The sequence below is a fragment of the Hibiscus syriacus genome, unplaced genomic scaffold (genome assembly GCF_006381635.1).
Source record: "Hibiscus syriacus cultivar Baekdansim isolate YM2019G1 unplaced genomic scaffold, ASM638163v2 tig00112159_pilon, whole genome shotgun sequence".
In the NCBI taxonomy this organism is placed as follows: Eukaryota; Viridiplantae; Streptophyta; class Magnoliopsida; order Malvales; family Malvaceae; genus Hibiscus; species Hibiscus syriacus.
In genome coordinates, this window is record NW_024063263.1 from 1,266,792 (window position 1) to 1,287,694 (window position 20,903).

General features: G+C 37.2%; 3 protein-coding genes across 3 annotated transcripts; 1 reads left to right on the forward strand and 2 right to left on the reverse strand.

Annotated features, from left to right (window-relative positions):
• Positions 1-10,708: 10,708 nt before the first annotated feature.
• LOC120175148 (B-box zinc finger protein 25-like) lies at positions 10,709-12,073 on the reverse strand. The gene is made up of 3 exons (XM_039181844.1): positions 11,639-12,073; positions 11,144-11,443; positions 10,709-11,050 (listed from the first exon to the last, which is right to left on the reverse strand). Exons 1-3 carry the CDS (start codon positions 11,819-11,821, stop codon positions 10,820-10,822), a joined length of 714 nt encoding a protein of 237 aa, XP_039037775.1. The 5' UTR covers positions 11,822-12,073; the 3' UTR covers positions 10,709-10,819.
• Positions 12,074-14,962: 2,889 nt separating this feature from the next.
• LOC120175151 (protein STRICTOSIDINE SYNTHASE-LIKE 13-like) lies at positions 14,963-16,750 on the forward strand. The gene is made up of 4 exons (XM_039181846.1): positions 14,963-15,383; positions 15,544-15,828; positions 15,918-16,085; positions 16,222-16,750. The coding sequence occupies exons 1-4, from the start codon at positions 15,016-15,018 to the stop codon at positions 16,619-16,621; spliced, it is 1,221 nt and encodes a 406-aa protein (XP_039037777.1). The 5' UTR covers positions 14,963-15,015; the 3' UTR covers positions 16,622-16,750.
• A 293-nt stretch (positions 16,751-17,043) lies between these two features.
• Positions 17,044-20,631, reverse strand: LOC120175147 (probable hydroxyacylglutathione hydrolase 2, chloroplastic). The gene is made up of 8 exons (XM_039181843.1): positions 20,505-20,631; positions 19,640-19,822; positions 18,846-19,049; positions 18,376-18,499; positions 18,095-18,195; positions 17,800-17,874; positions 17,611-17,709; positions 17,044-17,306 (listed from the first exon to the last, which is right to left on the reverse strand). The coding sequence occupies exons 1-8, from the start codon at positions 20,562-20,564 to the stop codon at positions 17,160-17,162; spliced, it is 993 nt and encodes a 330-aa protein (XP_039037774.1). The 5' UTR covers positions 20,565-20,631; the 3' UTR covers positions 17,044-17,159.
• Between the last annotated feature and the right edge of the window lie 272 nt (positions 20,632-20,903).

Here is a 20,903-nt window from a genome sequence, read left to right on the forward strand (position 1 = left end):
GATTTTCCCACAACATCTTCCTGATTTTGTTACCTCTTGCCATATTTACCGAGCTTCTGTGATCATCTTCAGATATGATGCCACTTTCCTTTTCTGCACGGCCAATGTGAACGGGCTCCATAAAATTCTCCAAGCGATGGGCCAAGTCTGGTGGCTTTGGCAAGCCCGATAACTATCTTGAGATTCCCTTTCGGACTCTTGCACCAATGTCTTAGCAAGCCCGATCCTCTATCTTGAACCTCTTTGTCGGACACTTGCACCAGTGTCTCGGACCCAAGTTCCTAGCCCGTGACACTCTCCCCCACTGAACTTAGCGACGCCCTCGTCGCTGCACTCAACGATCCTGGGCAACACCACTTTGGATACTTTTCCTTGCCTTGGCTTGTTGCGGTCCTCCCATACGAACTGCTTGCCTTGGCTTATGCCGCATGTAACTTCACGATCCCTCGCGCCATACTTCACATCAACTTGGTTGCCTTTCGACGCCTTCGCTTGCTCATGTCCCCCCATAAGGACTCAGCCTCCCATAATGGCTGTGCTTGCTTCGGCTCTTGCCGCCAAGTGATGAAATGGGCTAACACGCCCACAAGTGCATCTCTTCCGTAGGAACTCTTTCCTACAAGTCTTGATTTGCCTTGGTTTGGACCTCCCTGTCCCTTGCGGCAAAGTCTTGGATCCCATCCAAACTTTGTTCCTTCCGCGTTAAGAGTTAGGTCTTGCCCGACCTACGCTCACTTAAAGTTGCAAATCAAGCTCACAAGAACACAAGAATAGTGTTGAGATGTACCTTCCCCTCTGATTTAGTTGGCATTTGCTCAAATTTTTGCGTCAGCCCTTCTTGCTCCATGAAGTCTGACACTCCCCGCATTGAACCCTTGTCATTGGAGTTCTTTGCGCCATCCTGCATCGGCACTTTCTCGCGGCAAAGTCCGATGCCCCTCCTTGCTTCATCCCTTCTAACACGAAGGTTGGAGCTCGCTTCCCACCTTTGAAATGGGTGGTGTCTCCATGGTTGCCTTGTCCCTCAACATCTTGGCCTCCTTCGACTCTTGTCTACGAGTCTTTGAAGGATTGTTCCTCTCTTGAACATCCTCGGTAAGCCCTTGTCTCGACTCCTTGGACATGGTCAACTCAGTCTGCCCTTGGCCTCTACTTGCTTTGGCAGAAATGAACCGTATTGAGCCAAGTCGCAACGCCCCTTCGATCCTTGGTTCGTCCTCTTCTTTGGACAACTCGATCCTGGGCTCATCCGTTACCTTGGATGACTCGGCTCCCCTCGGGTAATCTTGCAACACCTCGGGCACCTTAAGTTTGCGCCCCCTGGTTTGCTCGGCTCTCACCCTCGGCTTAGCATCTTCGGCACTTGAACTTGTGCCAAGATTGCGCACATTGTCTCCAGACTCACCGTCTGGTTCATCATTGAGTGGATCTTTTCTACCACTCGAGGAACAACCTTCCTCATCATCCGACTTGCCTTCATTTTGGAATCTCCTGCCGCTACCCTCGGCTTTGGGCTTTGCTTTGGAAGTCTTCTTCTTGACTCCAAATTCTTTGATGGACTCGGCGGTTGTCAAGGCTTTAGACAGCCCCTTGACTTCCCTTCGCTCCAACACTTTCTTTGCCCACGGCTTCAATCCGAACATGAAGGTGAAGAACCCTTCTTCGTCAGTCAAACTTGGGACTTTGAGCATGAGTCTTCTGAATCGGCTCACATACTCCTTCAGTGTCCCCTTATGCCTGAGGCGCCTCAACTTGGACCACGCCTCCATCCTGGCATGCTGTGAGCGAACCTGCTCACTTTGTACCCTCGGCTTGACAACTTTATCATTTGCTATCGCACCGGGTCCTTTCCTGTGCTCGACTGCTTTGACACCCGCAGTCTCGGCACGTCTCGATCCTGGCTTGACTACTTGAGAACTTGTAGTCGCACCATGCTTGCCCCTTGATTCGGCTACTTTGGAACATGTAGCCTCGTCAAGTCTTGCCCCTGACTTGATTGCTTGATCATTCGCAATCGCATCTGGCTTCCTTCTCGGCTTGACCGCCTCATCTTCGACAGCCTTACCTCGTCTTGATCCTTGCTTGGCCGCATTGATCCCATCAATCGGACCAAGTCTTTCCCTTGACTTGGCAGCTTGAACTCTTCTGCCTCCGCCAATGCTTGCTACTCCTCCTTCTCCCATCCTCTCCATGATGGTTGTAAGGCGACGCTTCTCGGGACATCCTCTAATCAAGTGAGGACCATCACAGAAGTAGCACTTGAGCTTTTCCTTGCTCGCCTTCTTCTTTTCCCCGGACTTGGCCTTGCCATTCTTACCCGATGGCTTTCCTTGGCCGCGAACAGTCGTTGGCTCAACTTGGCCACTCGAAGAGCTTTCTATACCATCTCCCCGCTGCACCATTTCCCGGTCTCCCCTATTGTTGCCACTATTCCTGGGCATGGGCCTGGACGACACATTGCTACTTGGCTTGACATCAGCAAGCTCAGTTAGCGTTCCGGCTACAGCTATGGCTCCCGAAAGTCTCTGGGCATCACCTTGCTCTTCCCCGAGCATCGCCCCTGGTCTAAGTCCTTCCAAGAAGGTCTTGAGCGCACCCCATTCACTCATTGCTTCCTTGCATATGAGTAGCTCCCTCTTGAGCTCATCCACCTCGCTTCTCAAAGCCGCTACCTCGGCTTCTTGGGCATTCCTCCCTCGAACCATCTCCAACTCGTCTAGAACTCGTTGCGTCTCGACCTTGAATCTGCCCTCCATGGACTCTAATCGATCAAGGCGGGATTCCACAACACCTTGGGTCTGCTTGGCCTCATCCTCGGCTTGTTCAAGTCTACCGACCCTTTGTTCCCACGAAGTTGAGATATGCTCTAGATTAATGAGCTTCTCGGTATGGTCAGCAATAACTTCCATCCAATAAACCCACTTCTCGTCGATCGTCAGTTCTTCTTGTTCCTCGTGAAGACTCTCCTCGTCTTCATGAGAGAACGTGTCTCGCTCGGACATGCCTTCGGCGTCACCCTTGAGCCTCTCTACCTCGAGAACCGGCTCCCCTTGGTGTGCTATTGTTGCCTCGAGCATTCTTTGCGAACTCGTCACGGCATCCTCATGCTTGGACACCGACGATGCTCTCGAGCCCAACGGACTCTCTTCCTGTTTCCCACCATGGCACTCCTTGCCTTTGCGTGCGGAAACTCCTCTTTTCTTGTGCCCCATTCAATTATCAAAGTAAATTGATTGAAAGTAAGTAAAACAAACTTACCCGACTAGCACCTTCCACCAAAACACGGTTGAAACGATCGTTGCTTGCCCACAACGACTCGCTCTGATACCACTTGTCACGCCCCCAGAACTTCGACGCCTCACACCGTCGGAATATCAGAGTCAAGGTCTGACGGGTCGTGCGGCCTTAGACGCTTTAGACGCTCCTCGGTCTTCTCAGCGACTAAGTAAGCCTTACCCAAGCTAAGTGAGTGTGCAAACTCACAAAGGTTGGAACCAAGCCCTCAAGGCTTCGGATTGCGGAAGCTTTAGAATGCCGACAAGGTCGGACTATCGTGTGGAAGTGCTAACACGAAGGTGGCTACTCCTGGCCACCAAGCTAGGCAACAAGAACAAAGAAACTAAAGAACTCAGAAAGATAGAGCAAATGCCTCAGAGCTTTATTACTCTCTCAAAGAGAAGAATGGAATTGGGTCCTTACAAATGAGGAGGAGAGCTCTCTATTTATAGTTGAGCTCCCTCTCAATCAATGGCCTAGATCATTTTACATCAACGGCTAAGATTGGCCCAATTAATGACAAATCCCCTAAATCAAGGAATTACAACCAAATCCTTCCTAATTACATCCATTAGTAGGATTCTTTCCTTGGATAGGTGTTCACACTGGATATGGTAAGATTTTCCCACAACATCTTCCTGATTTTGTTACCTCTTGCCATATTTACCGAGCTTCTGTGATCATCTTCAGATATGATGCCACTTTCCTTTTCTGCACGGCCAATGTGAACGGGCTCCATAAAATTCTCCAAGCGATGGGCCAAGTCTGGTGGCTTTGGCAAGCCCGATAACTATCTTGAGATTCCCTTTCGGACTCTTGCACCAATGTCTTAGCAAGCCCGATCCTCTATCTTGAACCTCTTTGTCGGACACTTGCACCAGTGTCTCGGACCCAAGTTCCTAGCCCGTGACAATATAGCCAATATATACTGTATTTTAGGGTTTTTGTATCGATGTTGAAAAGAAGCCTCACAATTTTCCAGGTAGAGAACCAATGTCATGGACTGCTACTGGTTTTACTTTGGGTTATGGGTTCTTTTTGGGGTTTCAGGGGGTTGTTAGGTAACTTGGTTCCCTATTTGTAATAATAATTCAAAAAGAGAATTATAATATTTTATTCTTTTTACAAAACCTGGCATAAATGTTAGAATAAAAGTTTGATACTATTTGATTTAAATACAAAAATCGTGTTTTTTATAAAATTAAGATTAATTCAAAATATATAGAGAGAAATATTATTATATCATCTTAAGGTTAATTATTTTATAAATCTTAGATTAGGTTATGTATTTTTTATCCTAAACACGAACTTAATTCAATCTGACATCATCTTTTATAAAATTTGATATCTTTCATAAAATATGACATGAACTCAAAATAAAAAAGTAAAGCCAAAGATCAAAAGATCAGAACATGCGTGAGACTAGGGATGGGCATTGGATCCGAACCCGACGGGTTTCGATCCGACTTGATCGGGTCGGGTTTTTTTAAGTGTGATATTCGGGTCGGGTTTGGGTTTAGGGTGAAAAATACCCGATTCGACCCAAAAAAATATATAAATTTATCTTATATATTTAGGAATAATTATAATAATATTCCTCTATATATAATTTTTTCAATTAAGTCACTGTTTTTATTGAATAAAAATAATATTTTATTATTATTTCGGGTCGGGTTTCTTAGTTATATGTCGGATTGGGTCGGGTGAAATTTTGTTTTGGTTGGTTGGATCGGGTTTCTGGTGGAGGATCCTTTGTTCTCAAGTCGGGTCGGGTAGATCAAAAACTCGACCCGATCCGACCCATGTCCATCCCTAAATATATAATATAAATTTATATTTTTTCGGGTCGGGTATTTTTCACCCTAAACCCGAACCCGTCCTGACCATAACATCACACTTTAAAAAATTCGACCCGAACCCGAATTGTTTAAAAAAACCTCGATCCTATCGGGTCAGATCAGATTGAAACCCGTCGGGTTCAAGTCTAATGCCCATCCTTACGTGAGACCGAATCTCCCTTTTATATTAAGTATATACTTGTTATTGTGACACGTGATTAATTTACGAGCCGCATGTTATCTGAGGTTAGGTGAAACTAATAGTTTATTGATGTTAATAATATTAAGGGGTGAAAACCGTAAGACTAGAGATCAAATTGTCTGTAATGGCTTAAATATGTAGATCATGGATAATTGATTGTAAACATGTTATCTTAATGGTGTTATTACATGCCTACATTTGATCTTTTCTGTTTGTATTTTTTAACATGCTTATGTTTATGAATTTTACGAAGTATAATAGAGTAGAGTGTATCATTAAACTTTATAAAGTTTAGCGTTCGTATATTTCTCTTTACAAGTTAGTTGACTTAAATTTGACGGTTTAATATGACATCTTAAACCCATCATATTATGGATCGAGTTTAGAGAGTTACAGAAATCAAAGTGCTACGATCAAATTAAAATAATATTTGAATATTAAAATTATCTTATTAGAAATAGGACCAAATTTAAATGAAATATACAAGTTATGGATTAAATTTGTTATTATTTCAATTTTGTTAATGGTCATTTTACTTCATTACTTTTTTTTAATGAAAAAACGACTAAAATGTAAATTATTTTAAAGTGAAATGATTATTTTATGATCTTTTTGTCGATAGAAAGCTCAAAAAATCATTTTAATATCGGGAATTATTTATGCAATTCACCCATTTTTATTAGGTAAAGTGAATAAAATATATATTTACTTAATGAGAATATTCCCTTGTTGAATCCATGAATAAATAATATATTAACTAATTAGGTGAAATACATAAATGATCCATCGATTATAGGGTATTGTTTAGGCAACCATCAACTTTTTAATGTCTCAATTATCATGTTAATGTCCAATTTAGACAACGGTCAACTTTTTAATGGAGAATGACGAGTTTGGAACATAATGAATAATCGAAGGACTAGTTTGTAACTTTTAATAATCGATGGACTTAATAAAATAATATCTTGTAATCATGAGTCATTCTATAATTTTTAATAGTCGATGAACTTAATAAAACAAGAGATGATTTGTTTACTTTACCCTAACTAATATTGTGTAATGTCTTAAAAAAAATCCTACGTAACATAGAAACTCTAATGTTTATCGATAAAATCTCCTTCGAATGAGAATCAATTTTTTTAATTAATACTCTCATTGAACAATTTCTCTTACCGTCTCATATACATTTGCACATAATTTTAAATAAATTTTAGATTTTTTTTATTAATCTAGGATGGATACAAGTGGTAGTATTTTTTCTAAAGTCTCTCAATCATTTAATAATAAACGATCAAATACCCTGCAGTTGTTGATGCTTAAATCCGGGACCTCTAGAGATATTAATCATCCCTTTAACCACATAGGTCGTTTGATCCGTGCATTTAGACTTTTTTTAATGTTAAGTATTGTCATCGTGTTTAAAGGAGTAATGAATTGAATGTTCGATGAATCATTTGTGAATCACTTGCACAATGTTAGTTTATTAAGTAATAAATGAATATGAATAAAAAAAGGTTATGTTCTGTAAAACTCATAACTCGTATACACGAACCAATACGAGTTGTAGATGTCACATCAGAAATTCAAAATATTTCTTTAATTGAAATGAGTAAAATGTTGTTTCATTCAAACATCACCAGTTTCATAACTTGAACAATTGTTATAAAATGATTATTCAGAGAAAAATCGTAATATAATATTTTTTTGTTACCAATTCAAAATCAGTTTCAAGAAGTGATAGACAATTATGTTCTGTTTCACAAAATAAATAAGATTGTATAACACATTTAATTTAAAACCCAAATTAATTAATTTAATTTTTTAAACATGGTTTAATATCATAATATTTATCCATACTATTAATTATATTTAATACTAACTATATTAAGAAATTGTAGACATTTCATTCTCGTATACATGCCAGTTAGAACTTTTATAACATAATATGATGTCATTATTGTTACCTGTAAATATTTCTTTGATGATTGATGTCAATATCAACTCCTTACTCATTTTCTTCCTTTTTCGTACGTGTGAAAATCATCGCACGCTAAGTATACACTTAGTAAGTCAATTATATAAATATTTAAATTAATGCAACATATAAATATAAATGATTAATAATATTCAATGCAGTGTGATCATTTTACCTGCATTCCAACCATGTTACATAAATTAACATGATATAACCGAATATAAATTTTCTTACCAATATACTTGTCATTTATCTCATAAGCTCGTAAGCTTATTTGTTTGTTTATCATTTATTAACCAATAAACCATAGCCCAATTTAAACCCTGAGGACCTCGTGTGTTCGAGTCAAATATATGCACCGTTGTGTTAAACATGCACTAAGCTTACGCTCTAGTGCTAATCAGGATATGACACATAAGGTCGTGCCCACCACCTACACTAGGTTTACACTCTAGTGCTAATCCGAATATAACACATAAGGTTGTGCCCTCCACCTGCACTAAGTGTCCTTACACAATAGTGCTAATATAAACCTGCAGTTGTTATATTATATGGCATATCAACTATACAATGTCCCTCAATGACTTACTTGGCATATAGTCTATTTTTTTTATTCTATCTATGGCAATGTATATTAATAAAATTTTAATATTAGGTAGTTCATACCCGAAGTAACATTCGTAATAAACATTATATATATTCATGATAAAAATCATATATATAATAACCAGTGATCAATGCATTTTATATTCAACCTTTGACATATTTAGAATATGTCAAATATGTAATATATGAAATAAATATCATGTCAACATAAATAAGGTAGACTTATTGCAAGTCCTACCCAATAATGTATAAAACATCCATGTATAATGTTATGCATGCATTGCACTCACTTTGAAATTATATACAAGCAAAAATATAAGCCTCACTAATCTTTAATTTGATCCTTCACTTCTAATTTGGTTAAATCCCAAAATTGATTATAATTTCATAACAATTTGTACTACCTTTAAAGAAATATTATTTTGTATTAATCTACACCTTTAAAAATTATTCCGTTTATACCAACGGAAATTATACTCAAATAAGAATCTATCCATATAAGACAAATTTAATTTGTACAATTTATGATGAATTTTCAAAGTTGACTGGCAGAATCTGTTTTGAGCAGAATCTACTGTCCCATTTTCTGACCTAAACTCTGTTAAAAATTCAGATCTTTTTGTATATACCTCGCTCTAATATTTTTTTTAGAATTTATGGTGATTTTCTAAACTTATTGTCCAGAACTAAATTTCTAAGCCTCTTCATACTATGCCTTGTTTTCGATATTGATTTTATAACATAACCTTGTTTGTATTGACATCATAGAAATTCCACGGGGCAGTGGATGCATTCCATGTAAATACTGTCGACACAACCGGAGCCGGTGATTCCTTCGTCGGTGCTTTGCTAAGCAAGATCGTCGATGATCCTACCATTCTTGAGGTTAAACACAATATGTATTCCCATTTTTTATAATATTTTCAAATCCAAATTTGTTCTAAAAAAGGGTTGGTTTGCACAGGATGAATCAAAATTAAGGGAAGTCTTGAGATTTGCAAATGCATGTGGAGCCATCACCACAACCAAAAAGGGAGCCATCCCTGCACTTCCAACCGAAGCCGATGCCCTTGCCTTAATCAATGCACCTTAGAGGCCTTCAATTATTATTATTATTATTTTTTATTTATAAGCATCATATATGAACTTGAGAAAGTTCAACAGTATTGTCTTTCTTTGAATGATTGCAGTATAGAGACTTAAATTCTACTTTTCTGTGGTTTATTTCATGTTTTAATCACTGGTTACCAATCTCTCCGATGCAAGCCGAAGCAGGCCTCTGCCCTCCGCCACAAATTGGGATGTCACCGGGCAACTAAAGCAATTGTTCGCAAGGTTGCCACTGATCCTGTTGCCGCTGCTATTGAACTGCTGCGGTATCGGACCGGATAAGAAGTTGTCGTCTAGGAACAAGCTTGTGGCCTCCCCAACCGCTGTCCGTAAGCCAGCGGGATTCGACCGGTCTATCCATTGTACCCCAAGTTGATCACTTGCAAGTTCTCAAAGTTCACCAGGCTCACTGGCAGATGACCCTGCAACCGGTTCCTTTGCGCATTCAACACCTGAAGCAGTGAACCGCTCCCGAGATGAGTGTTCACTTCGATCGAAGTGAGTTGATTGAAGGAAATGTTGAGTTGATTCAGGGACGACAATGAGAGAATCGATAGACTAATGGAACCTGTGAACTTGTTCACACTTAAATCAATGTCTCAGCACTTTGACCCCAGTTCTGTGATATGTCCTGCAAGTTGATTACGGGACAATGTTAAAGATCTCAGTTTTGTCGGAAGCTTTGGTAAGCTACCAACAAACATGTTGGATCCAAGGTCTAATGTATCCAATTTCCACTGTCCATTAATGTCCGGAATCCTCCCTGAGAATTCGTTGTTCGCTAAGTTCATTTGTGTCAATCTTCAGTTTTGGACTGGAGAGGAGGTTTTCCGATAATTCTATTGATTCAATGTTCTTCAATCCATTGATCCATCCTGCAATACCACCTGTGAAGAAATTCCCTGAAAGAGAAAGTGTGGTTAGTTTCTTGAGATTCTTTAAAGTATCCGGCAACGGCCCCCTAAACTGATTCCTATTGAGATCAAGCGTCGTATCCCGCATTATCAAGCGCAATCGACACAATTTGATTCAAACACAAAATCCCCAGGAATTTTGCACCAGTACTATCACATGGATCCACCGAGAAATCCCACGAACTAATGTACGACGACGGTGGAATCTTGTTGGGGTCAATAGAACGCCTCAATGCTTGAAGAGCTTTGGTGTCTGACCTCAACGTTATCAAATGAACAAGTGCAAACACCAAAGCTAAAACCATTGCAACGACAACGGAATTCGAAGAAGACGATGAGATCGAATCATTTCTTTGAAGATTTTATTTGATGGTAACGTAAGCAAGGGAGCATAAGGTAAAGATGGTTACATTTAGTATAATTTACATGACGATGATAAAGTAAAGACGCTGAACATCAGGTAGAAAGATAGTGAACTGGTTTCTTTATGTAAGGCACAAAATTTGATCTTCACTCCTTTCAACCTACTTTCTATCAACAAAAATTTTGTAATTGGGTGAAACAAGCATGGAGCTCACTAGATTTGTCCATGGTTCAAATTATTTATTTAAATTTTTTTGAAGTTTTTTTTGTTGTCTTCCGGTTCCACGTCTTCTTCCTGACTAATCCGGACCGACCCACGTCGCACATCTAATTTTGGTAGATGAGTCACTCAATGAGAATTTACATGTGAATTTAATAGTATATTCATGTTCATGTTCAAAAGCGCATTGAAAACTTGTTCCTATAAAGAAAAATGAAGGCAACATAATCGGAAAGCAAGACGAGATGCATACGGGCTTAGGTATGCGTACATATGAAACTATAAACATATAATTTGATCAAATCACATACAATCTCATCCTAGATCAGGGACCGTGAAGTACTCGTCGTCATCGTCTGGGATCTCGATTCTAGGCTTCTTAAGAGGCATGGAATACTTGGTCGGTCGGTACAAGTTAGTGTTGTTCGACTGCGGTATGGGAAGTTGAGGGACCTCGGCCGGTGCTAAAGCCTCCTGAGGCAATTGATCACCGAAAAGACCAATGTCCGCTAGCCATTCGAGCTCTCCAAGCTCAGACTGCTCTTTCTGCAACAAAACAATGAACAAAAACATTATAGGAAGACGAATAAAATTCAATCGAACTCGAATCGGAGTGTCGGATTAATAATAGTTTCTCACCTTGTTTAGAGATTGAATGTCCGAGAGTTCCAACAGATCATCAACAGCCCATTGGGAAGCAAAGCTTGAGTGCTGATGTTGTGGCGTTTTCATTGAAGTCTGAGGTGCACTCTTGGTGGGTGGCTCCAACACATTGTTTTCAGTCTTATTATTGCAACTCGAACTCAAGGCGACTCGGATTCCGGTGGCGAGGAACCTTTGGTGGTTCGCGGCAAGGCTACCGGCAGGATGGATCGATTCGTCGCAATCACGGCAGAAAAGGGCTCTATCTTCAACACAAAAGATGAAAGCTGCTTTGTCCTGTATGACATGTATGCACAAGATTCAGAGTTCATGTTAGAACATTCAAACTCAACATGTATTAAGAGGATTCAAATCCATAGTACGACGTGATTTATTTCTTATATTATTACTATGTTCGGATCTCGTAACGCTAGTGATAATAAAGATTACAAAAAATTCATGAATTAAACCAGAAAAAGTGAAATTTTGAACCTGGCAAATATCACAAGGAGGAAGCTTGTCGGAAGGGCACTGAAGGAGAAGCCTTTGGTGCTTGCTTGCAAGCTTGTTAGCTGCATGAACTTCAACGTCACATTTAGCACAAAGTGCAGCCTCATCTGCACAACATATCACTGTTGCTTGTGCTCTTTCACAAACATCACACTGGATTTTCATTTTCTTTTTCTTTCACTAAAGCTTGGATCTTTTGATTGAAATCACTCTCCAAACCAAATATTTCCCCTTGTTTCAGAAATTCAAGAGGAACCCATTGTTCAAAACCTTGAGACAAACTGAAGCCAAGAAGTGAACAAGATCTGGGTATACCTTAAACAAGTTTCCTTTCTCGTTCTTTCCTGAGAAAAGAGGGAAGGAAAAGAAAAGAAAATAATCTGGGGAAAATATGGGATTTAAGAGAAGATAAGAGAGAAAGCTTGGAATCGTGGAAGATACAAGAACGGAAGAATTAATGGTGGAAAATCAAAGAGATTGGATTGGAGATAAGATTGTGAAATCAAAATCAAGAAATTTAGTGATTACAACGATGAATTTGGTGGGGTCACCATGTTCATGGATTAGGTGGCTCAGAACACTGCAATGTGTTTAATGCTACAACCTGAGAACGTGTTCTGTGGTCACCGTTCTTGTTGGATATTTTATTAGGCAGTTAAGATTCTCTGGTATTATTTTTACTGGTATTATTTCGTTTTCAGCCCCTATATACTTTATAAATTTTACATTTCAGTCCTTCTTCTCAAGGACGCCAGATGGTACTCTGTTAAGTGTGGCATTCAGAATACTTGTAACGTGAAAAAGACGTAGTATCTTTTAGGTTTTTTTTCAAGGACGCCAGATGATCGGACCGTCTTTTCAATTCATAATAATATTAATCCACTCTTATTGTTTTAATTATTATTTAATATATAGTTAATAAAAATGATTCCATAATTGATTTTAAGATGATTATAAGTTTGATATTTATTTACAATTTTTAAAATATTTGTCATCGTTTTAAGGTTACTTGTAAAATCATTTAATTTTACTTCCAGTGTGTCAAATAGTAATCTAATAATGTAATTGAACTTTAATGTTTTATTTTGATACATAAAGGGACTAAATTCATAGATTTGAAAATAAGAGACGAGAATTCAATTTAAAAGAGTCCTTGGACTGAAAGAAAAATTAAACCTTTAAATTTTAACAACCTTGTTAAAATTGTTAGATAATTAGGTGGCTCAAACTTGTGATATGATGACGTAGAATCTAGTGGTGTTTTTGGAATTTTTTTTATTGAAATATTACTCTTAATAAGATAAATTCTCAGAATTATATATATATATATATATATATATATATATATATTTGCAATTTACAATAAAAAATTAAAAAATAATACGAAATTTATTAAGTAAAAGGATGTGTATAGATAATTAAAGGTTATAAAATGGTCGTTAACATGATTATTAAAAGTTTTTCGACTATTAAAAGTTACAAAATGATCACCTGATTACTCGTTATGTTCTAAACTCATCTTTTTTTGTTAAAATATTAATGATCGTTTGAGTTAGACATTAACATGTTGATTGAGATATGATAGTCGTTTGAGATTCTGAGATCATATTTATCATATCTTAGTCAGTAGGTTAACGTCAAGCTCAGGTTGCCGTCAATGTTTTAACGGGAAAAAAAACGAGATTGAAATATAATGAATAGTTGAATGACTATTTTATAATTTTTAATTGTCAATAGACTCAACAAAACGACATCGTTTAGTCAAAGAACTATTTTATAACATTTAATGGTGAAAGAACCCAATAAAACAATATCCTAAAATCAATGAACTATTTAATATTTATATACTTAACCCCATCTTTAACGACTTAATAAATACATATTAAAAAAAAATTAAATTTTTTTAAAAATTGATATTTTAATAATAATTACCGACATGGTGAATAATTTTAAAAAATAATCCCTTATAGAAACTTTGGTATAATGAGTAATTTTGACAACAAATATTCAAAAAGATTAAGTTGATTAAATAATAATTTTTTCAATAAATATTCAAAAAGATTAACTTGGTTAAATAATAATTTTTCAATAAATATTCAAAAGTAATAGTTAAATTACCGTGACTAAATAATATTAAAAAATCAAATAAATTAATATGATAACAAAAATTTGCATGATAAAAGACTACTCTAACTAAATATATTTTAAGGGTAAACTATGCATTTAGTACCTTAATTATCAGTTTGGTTCGTTTTAATACAGAAACTTTAATTTTTTTTCTCAAAATCATATCTAATGTTTAGTTTTCTTTTTATTTTAGTACCATATTGTTAAAAGTTTAATGTGTTTAGTACCTAAACTATCAGTTTTGGTCCATTTTAGTACCTAAACTTTCTATATTTTCAAAAATTAACATTAAATTTTGAACATGGTACTAAAATGAAACAAAAACTAAAGTTTTTAACGGCAGATACTAAAACGAAATAAAAACTAAACTTTAGATATAATTTTAAAAAATTAAAAGTTTATGTATTAAAACATACTAAAACTGATAATTTAGATGCTAAACGTGTAATTTATCATATATTTAAAATTTTCTTAAATTCTGATTCATCAAGAAAAAACATCAACATCATCGGATAACATTACCAAATTCGAATATTTGTAAGCATGGGCAGTCTACTTATAAAGACAATTTTTTTTAATAAATTTAATATAAAGATATTTTGAAAAATAAAATTAACATATTTTTAAAAGAATATTGATACCCAAAAATAATTATTGACACATTATTTATTTTTATCCATTTAAAGAAAAATCTTTTAAATGATTTTTAAATTTGACGCCTCAAAATAAATTTTTAATTCACCCCTGTACTTATGTATATATATAAAGAGAAACTATGATTTCACTCGTATTAAATGGTAATTATGAATGCATATAGATAGATATTGACGAACTCAAAAGAGATCTAAAGAAAATATAACGGTGATTAAAGATAAATTACAGAAAAATATGTGACACTGATCCAATCATAACAAATTATTATCATATGTTATTCAAATTCGGACTCGGAAATATTTTTTTTATAATCGAAAGAGGAGATAAGATTCGAACTTTAAATTATATTTGAAAATTTCGATTTACGAGTCCATTTGATGATCTTTCTCATAAAACAAACATGAACAACAATAAGCAACCTGCTCGCATTATATTGTTTGTGTGTATCACATCAAATGCATGTCTTCTAACTTCTTAACCAATGACTTCCTACCCAAGTAAACAAAAACACACTAAATTAACCACTAAAATCATTATATTTGATTGATCTTTCCGAAAGAGAAAAAAAGGAACCATCAATGGAGAAGAAAGTCAAGCATAAAGAGGAAGCTTTTTTGCAGCACCCGGTTCTGTTCATCGCTGTTCTGGTTCTCGGTTTCGTTTTGATGGATCCTTTTGAGATTGGACCGGTCGGTGGTATCGAGTTCAGGCCAGTGAAACATGACATTGCACCGTACAAGGAGGTGATGGGAGGTTGGCCTAGGGACAATGAAAGCCAGTTGGGAAACGGGAAGCTCGAGTTTGTCGACGAAGTTTTCGGCCCTGAATCGTTGGAGTTCGACAGCTTCGGTCGTGGCCCTTACACCGGATTGGCCGACGGTCGCGTTGTTCGGTGGATGGGCGAGGGTATTGGATGGGAGACATTCGCCATTGTTACATCAAACTGGTGAGCATGTTCAAAACTTTGTTTAATATGTTGATGGAAATAGAAACCGAATATCAGTCCTTCGTTGTTCGGATTCTTTATTTTTCGAGTTCAAACAACGTAGGACTAGGCAAACATAAACCATATGCTAAATTGTGATGGAAATGCACATGAAATAAAGGTCAGAGAAGGTATGTGCCAGAGGTGTGGACTCAACAACATCAAAGCAATGGAAACATGAGAAATGGTGTGGTCGACCACTCGGACTAAGATTCAACAAAGACAGTGGAGATTTGTACATTGCGGATGCCTATTATGGACTCCTCGTGGTCGGACCGCGAGGCGGACTAGCCACGCCGTTAGCGACTCATGTGGACGGGAAGCCAATACTATTTGCAAACGATCTAGACATCCATAAAAACGGTTCAATCTTCTTCACAGACACTAGCAGAAAGTACAACAGAGTGTATGTCAACGATAATACATAAAACATCACATTCTTTTTGTCAAATCTGATATATAATGAAGGGTTACTTACAGAAGATTATTGAGCAGGTATCATTTCTACATATTGTTGGAAGGCGAAACGACCGGAAGGATTCTCCGATACGATCCTCCGACAAAAACAACTCATGTAGTGTTGGATGGCTTAGCTTTTCCAAATGGAATTCAGTTTTCTTTGGGCCAAACCTTCCTGTTATTCACAGAGACTAGCAATTGCAGGCAATTCCATCTCATTCTTTTTGCCCTTCAAAGTCTATTTTCGATACGAGCGTTCGTTTCGGGTGCGTACATGTACCCGAAACTCGCTCCAGAAACTTATTCTGCATTTTGGTACTGATTTTTGGAATTGTGACAGGCTAATGAAATACTGGCTTGAAGGTCCAAGAGCTGGGACGAAGGAACTGGTGGCTCATTTACCTGGTTTCCCGGACAACGTAAGAATGAACGAAAATGGTCAATTCTGGGTAGCCATAGATTGTTGCAGAACTCAAGCACAAGAGATTCTGGTTCACAATCCATGGATGAGGAGCTTATACTTCAGATTACCAATCAAGATGAAGATATTAGCAAGAATCATGGGGATGAAGATGTTCACCATGATCTCGCTCTTTGACGAAAACGGCAGAATCGTCAAAGTTCTCGAAGATCGAAAAGGTGTGGTGATGAAGTTAGTGAGTGAAGTTAGAGAAGTTGAGGGGAAACTTTGGATTGGAACTGTGGCTCATAATCATATTGCCACTTTATCTTACCCTTGAAGATGTTTGCTCTCATTTTACCTGCAATTCCTCTGCATTTTTTTGTCTAGACTATAAACTGTGTCTTGTTCAACTATCTTTCCTTTGATTATGAACTTCTTTTCTCTAGTTAATCAATGAATTTGCTACATTGTTGAGAAAACCGGATTGAAAACCAAACCGGTTAGATATTTTTTGTTTTCGGTTTAATCGTTCAACCAATTGACTTAAGCGAAGCCTTGACCGTGTTGGCCAAGACTTTGTGCCTGGTAACATTCGAATCGGAAATTCGAATGCATCACAGGCAAGCTCATACCAAATGTTTATAACTCACATGATTTTTAATTATATACTAGAGTGAATTTTCTTGAATTTTAATCTAATTAAAGTTTGATTATATTTTAATTCATTATATTATTTAAAGTATATCCACAAGATTCAAATGGAAGAGTAACCGTAGCCTATACACATACATAGAATAATGATACACAAAATACTAAAGTGCCATGATCGATTAAAAGTTTAGGGACCAATTTCCGTATTGATCCTAAAAGTAATCCTAGAAACTATCCTTTGCTCGACGGATGACACCCAAAGCTTCAGCTTCATTCATGGTGACCGGAATATCTAACACCTGCCGGATTTCTGTACTCGAAGTCCGAAGGAACGGATTGCATGCCTTCTCCACCTTCAATGTAGTCGGTATCTGAAACAACACGTTGAAAATTAACTTATCATGCAAAATTTCGATTACATATGCAACATCATACAAAACAGGTGCTTTCTGAGATCACTGAGATTGGTCAAGGTGCAGCCTATCGAGAAAATCGGAAAAAAAAATACATGATCTGTGAAGTATTGCCAGTCGAACAGATAACACATGCATGCAAACATACAGAACATTAATGCAAAAGCCATTCACTCCTTTCGTCGAATCATATGTCGGAAGAGAACTGTCTAAAGAACACTTAATTAACAGTCGGAGCATAATTGTTAAACCCGGAAATTACCGTAGGCAATCCTTTATTGCGAAGTTGAGCTACATGGGCTGCATATGATCGAAGTGCCTCGTTCTTAGGTTCTATAGATAATGCAAATTTGGAATTACTCTGCCAAAATGGTTACATACACGGGTTAGCACCTATCCGAATTCGGCCGGGAAAATTAAGTGGTTTTTTCTGAAGGATAAATAGACTAACCAAAGTATATTCGTGACCGCAATATATATTTGTATCATCAGGCAGAGACATGATCCTCTGAAGGGAAGAAAACATCTGTGAAACAGAATTCAGCAGTTATGATATTATCAAGAACAATGAAGAATATTTGTTGGATTGTAAAGAATCACGGTGCTCGAAATCTATGTTACTCCATTCTCCAACTGTATTTTTCTTGAATACATGGAAAAGTTTTTTTTAAAAACGAATATAACCTGTGTCAAACACAAACGAATATCTAAAGAACGCGATTCTGAGTGATAGGAGTCAACATTACCTGCTCCGGGGTTCCTTCAAAAAGCTTGCCGCATGAAAGGCTGAACAAAGTGTCTCCGGTAAATATTGCTCCAGAACCCGGAAAGTAGAAGCTAATATGGCCTGCATGACCAGTTTTGATTTACTAACAAGAACAAACGGAAACGAGAAGGAACAAGAAACCATAAAGCTGTAGAACCTAAATCATGACTTTTCTGAGTATTACTTCATTGAATTTGAAATAGTGAAAAATATAATAACTGAATTCACAAATTTTCAATCAAATTGACCAATGAATCGAACCTCGAGTATGACCGGGGGTTTCAATGACTTGCACCTCATGACCTGCAAACATCCACTTGTCTCCATCTTTTAGAACAATATCGATTCCAGGAATTCTATCCTTGTCTATTCCCGAACCAATCACCTACATGGAAAAGAATATTATTATTAGATCGTTGTCTATTCCAAGACTCGGATGTTGGTGTCAAATACGAGTCCAATGTTCAATTTCTTTTCATAAGTTTTCTCATGTATTTGGTGGGTCCTTGGAAGTTCATATCAGTATACACCCTGTTTGAATATTTGTCAGACAGGTACTTCAAGAAAAATAAAGAGTCGAAGCAACATGCTCGTCATTACAAGCAAGATGCAAACACCGTATTAAACAATATATAGTTGCTCTATTTACGTATTGATTTGAAAGGAAATTAGTGGTAGGGTATGAGCTAAAAAAGGTATGGAAAAGTTACTCCAAGATGACATTTTCATACCTTAGCACCATACCTTGCTTTTAACTCTGGGTTCCCACCGGTGTGATCATAATGGTGGTGGGTATTCAATATATAAGTCAAATTCCGGTTTTTCTGACTCAAAGCATCAATAATCGGCACAGCTTCTGAAGGATCAACAACACCAACCGTGCCAGTGTCCGCATCATGTAAAAGATATGCATAATTGTCTTTGAGACATGGTACCTAGAAAAAGATAACCATCAGCAAAAGGTTCATATATAATATACATTTAATGTACATGAAATTAAGTTATTATAATCTCCAACAACAGCATATAGACGAGCGCCGTTTTCAAATTATAAGGGAGAACAAAGTTACTCGAACAGCAGAATCCAGGAAATCAAGCATATGTGATTCAGCATCAATCTTTCAGCTCAAACCTAAGAGCAATATACCACACGGTCTTTTTCCCTCGAAGAAGGGTCGATGGTTACAACTTGAATTTCCTATTTTAGTAAATTCGGGGAAAAAAAGCACGGTTACAACTCGATTATACCTTTGACATCAAGAAGTACCACATAACAGTCCTCTACATTTAAAATAACTCTCACGGAAGGCTGCTGTCCTTGTAAATATTCAAACCCAAATCAGACACCAGATAATGCATTTTATTTCCTAAACATTTGCAATTTTCATTTCAACAGATTTCTCAACATATTTGATTCTGAACAAAATGTTCTCTGTGTGATATAATCGGTAGTTCGGTACTACCTTAGTCAAAATGATGAAAACTAACGTTCGCAACCGAGGAACATAGAAAGCAGTGTGCTCACCAGTTCAATTTGCAACGAGGAAGACGTGTTGGAAACACTGCAAAACTCTGCAACCCTAAGAGACCGACTTGCTCCACGCAAGGTTTTGAAGGGTGTGGATAATAAGCGCATAAACCCATACACGAGACCCTTTCTAAGGCTAAGTTGCCTTATGCCTGGCTGTACACAGGGTCTGCTCCCCACCTAAAGCATCATCAAGGAGGCTTTTAAACTTAAACACCACACTAACATGCAATAAAGAAAAGTTCCCATAATAACAAAAACAATCAACAGATTTCAGACAAGCTAGACAGATTGGGAACGATTAAGCAGATTGTAAACCACCAATCATTTTTCATATATACATATAGTTCTAATCTGAATGAATCGATTTCAAAACAATCGGTATCGGCATACAATATGAAGACAAAACAACAAGTTGAAGTTCATATCAAAAGGCAAGGCTTTATTTTTATGAGTTGTAGGAAATGATTCCATTACCATATAATCAGAAAATCAAAACTCCGAAACATACCGACTATCCTGTACTGAAAATCATTGCCATTCACATAAAACATCACAAGAAAAGACAAGATTCGCATCAAAATGTGGTGACAAAAGAATTTGCAATCTTTTTCAATACAAGATTAAATTGTTCTTGTTAAGGTAAAACTAGCATAAAGCAAGCAAATACAGCGCACCCTTTACCTGATTTAACCATAGAAAGAGTTCTAATTTTCCTAAAATGGGTAGAAGCAAAAATCAGATCTTTACCATAATGTTTTCATTTTCTTCCTAAAAGGGAAAAAGAAAATCCAAATTCAACAGAAGAAAGACACAAATTTTTCAAAAAGAAAATCCATGAGGAGGAAGAAAGAAAGCAAACCCTGGAACAAGGGAAGGAATAGGAAGCCACTGCAGATGAAGCCTTACAGAGCATCTGCATATCACTTTCTCTCTCTAAAACGGGTTCTCCTTTTCGTGAAAGTTCCCTCTGGTAAGATTTGAGAACAAGTACGTGTGTGATAATTGGGCTGTGCCTGTCACTCGATATATAATGATTCTAATTTTTTTTTTCTGTGGAGGAGAAATAGAAATAATGACAAATTAGTTGAAAAAGAACAAATATTTAGGGTAAACTACAACATTGATCACTCAACTATTAAGCACCGGACTTGTGTTTGTCCTCCCCAAACCCCTATATAGGCTATTTTATAAGTTTTTCACTCAATCGGGTGGTGAAATGTGTCACCACTTGATTTGATTACAAAATTATATTTGATTA

What these genes read in the sequence shown, in the direction of transcription:
- LOC120175148 (XM_039181844.1), bottom strand. Translation starts at nt 11,821, where the DNA reads ATGAAAATCCAGTGTGATGTTTGTGAAAGAGCACAAGCAACAGTGATA. An exon ending in CTCCTTGTGATATTTGCCAG is followed by an intron (nt 11,444 to 11,638) that starts GTTCAAAATTTC and finishes CATGTCATACAG; the next exon opens with GACAAAGCAGCTTTCATCTT. An exon ending in ACATTCAATCTCTAAACAAG is followed by an intron (nt 11,051 to 11,143) that starts GTGAGAAACTAT and finishes GTTTTGTTGCAG; the next exon opens with AAAGAGCAGTCTGAGCTTGG.
- LOC120175151 (XM_039181846.1), top strand. Translation starts at nt 15,016, where the DNA reads ATGGAGAAGAAAGTCAAGCATAAAGAGGAAGCTTTTTTGCAGCACCCG. An exon ending in AGCAGAAAGTACAACAGAGT is followed by an intron (nt 15,829 to 15,917) that starts GTATGTCAACGA and finishes ATTATTGAGCAG; the next exon opens with GTATCATTTCTACATATTGT. An exon ending in ACAGAGACTAGCAATTGCAG is followed by an intron (nt 16,086 to 16,221) that starts GCAATTCCATCT and finishes GAATTGTGACAG; the next exon opens with GCTAATGAAATACTGGCTTG.
- LOC120175147 (XM_039181843.1), bottom strand. Translation starts at nt 20,564, where the DNA reads ATGCAGATGCTCTGTAAGGCTTCATCTGCAGTGGCTTCCTATTCCTTC. An exon ending in AAGCAAGGTATGGTGCTAAG is followed by an intron (nt 18,500 to 18,845) that starts GTATGAAAATGT and finishes TTTTCCATGTAG; the next exon opens with GTGATTGGTTCGGGAATAGA. An exon ending in GCAATAAAGGATTGCCTACG is followed by an intron (nt 17,307 to 17,610) that starts GTAATTTCCGGG and finishes GTGTTGTTTCAG; the next exon opens with ATACCGACTACATTGAAGGT.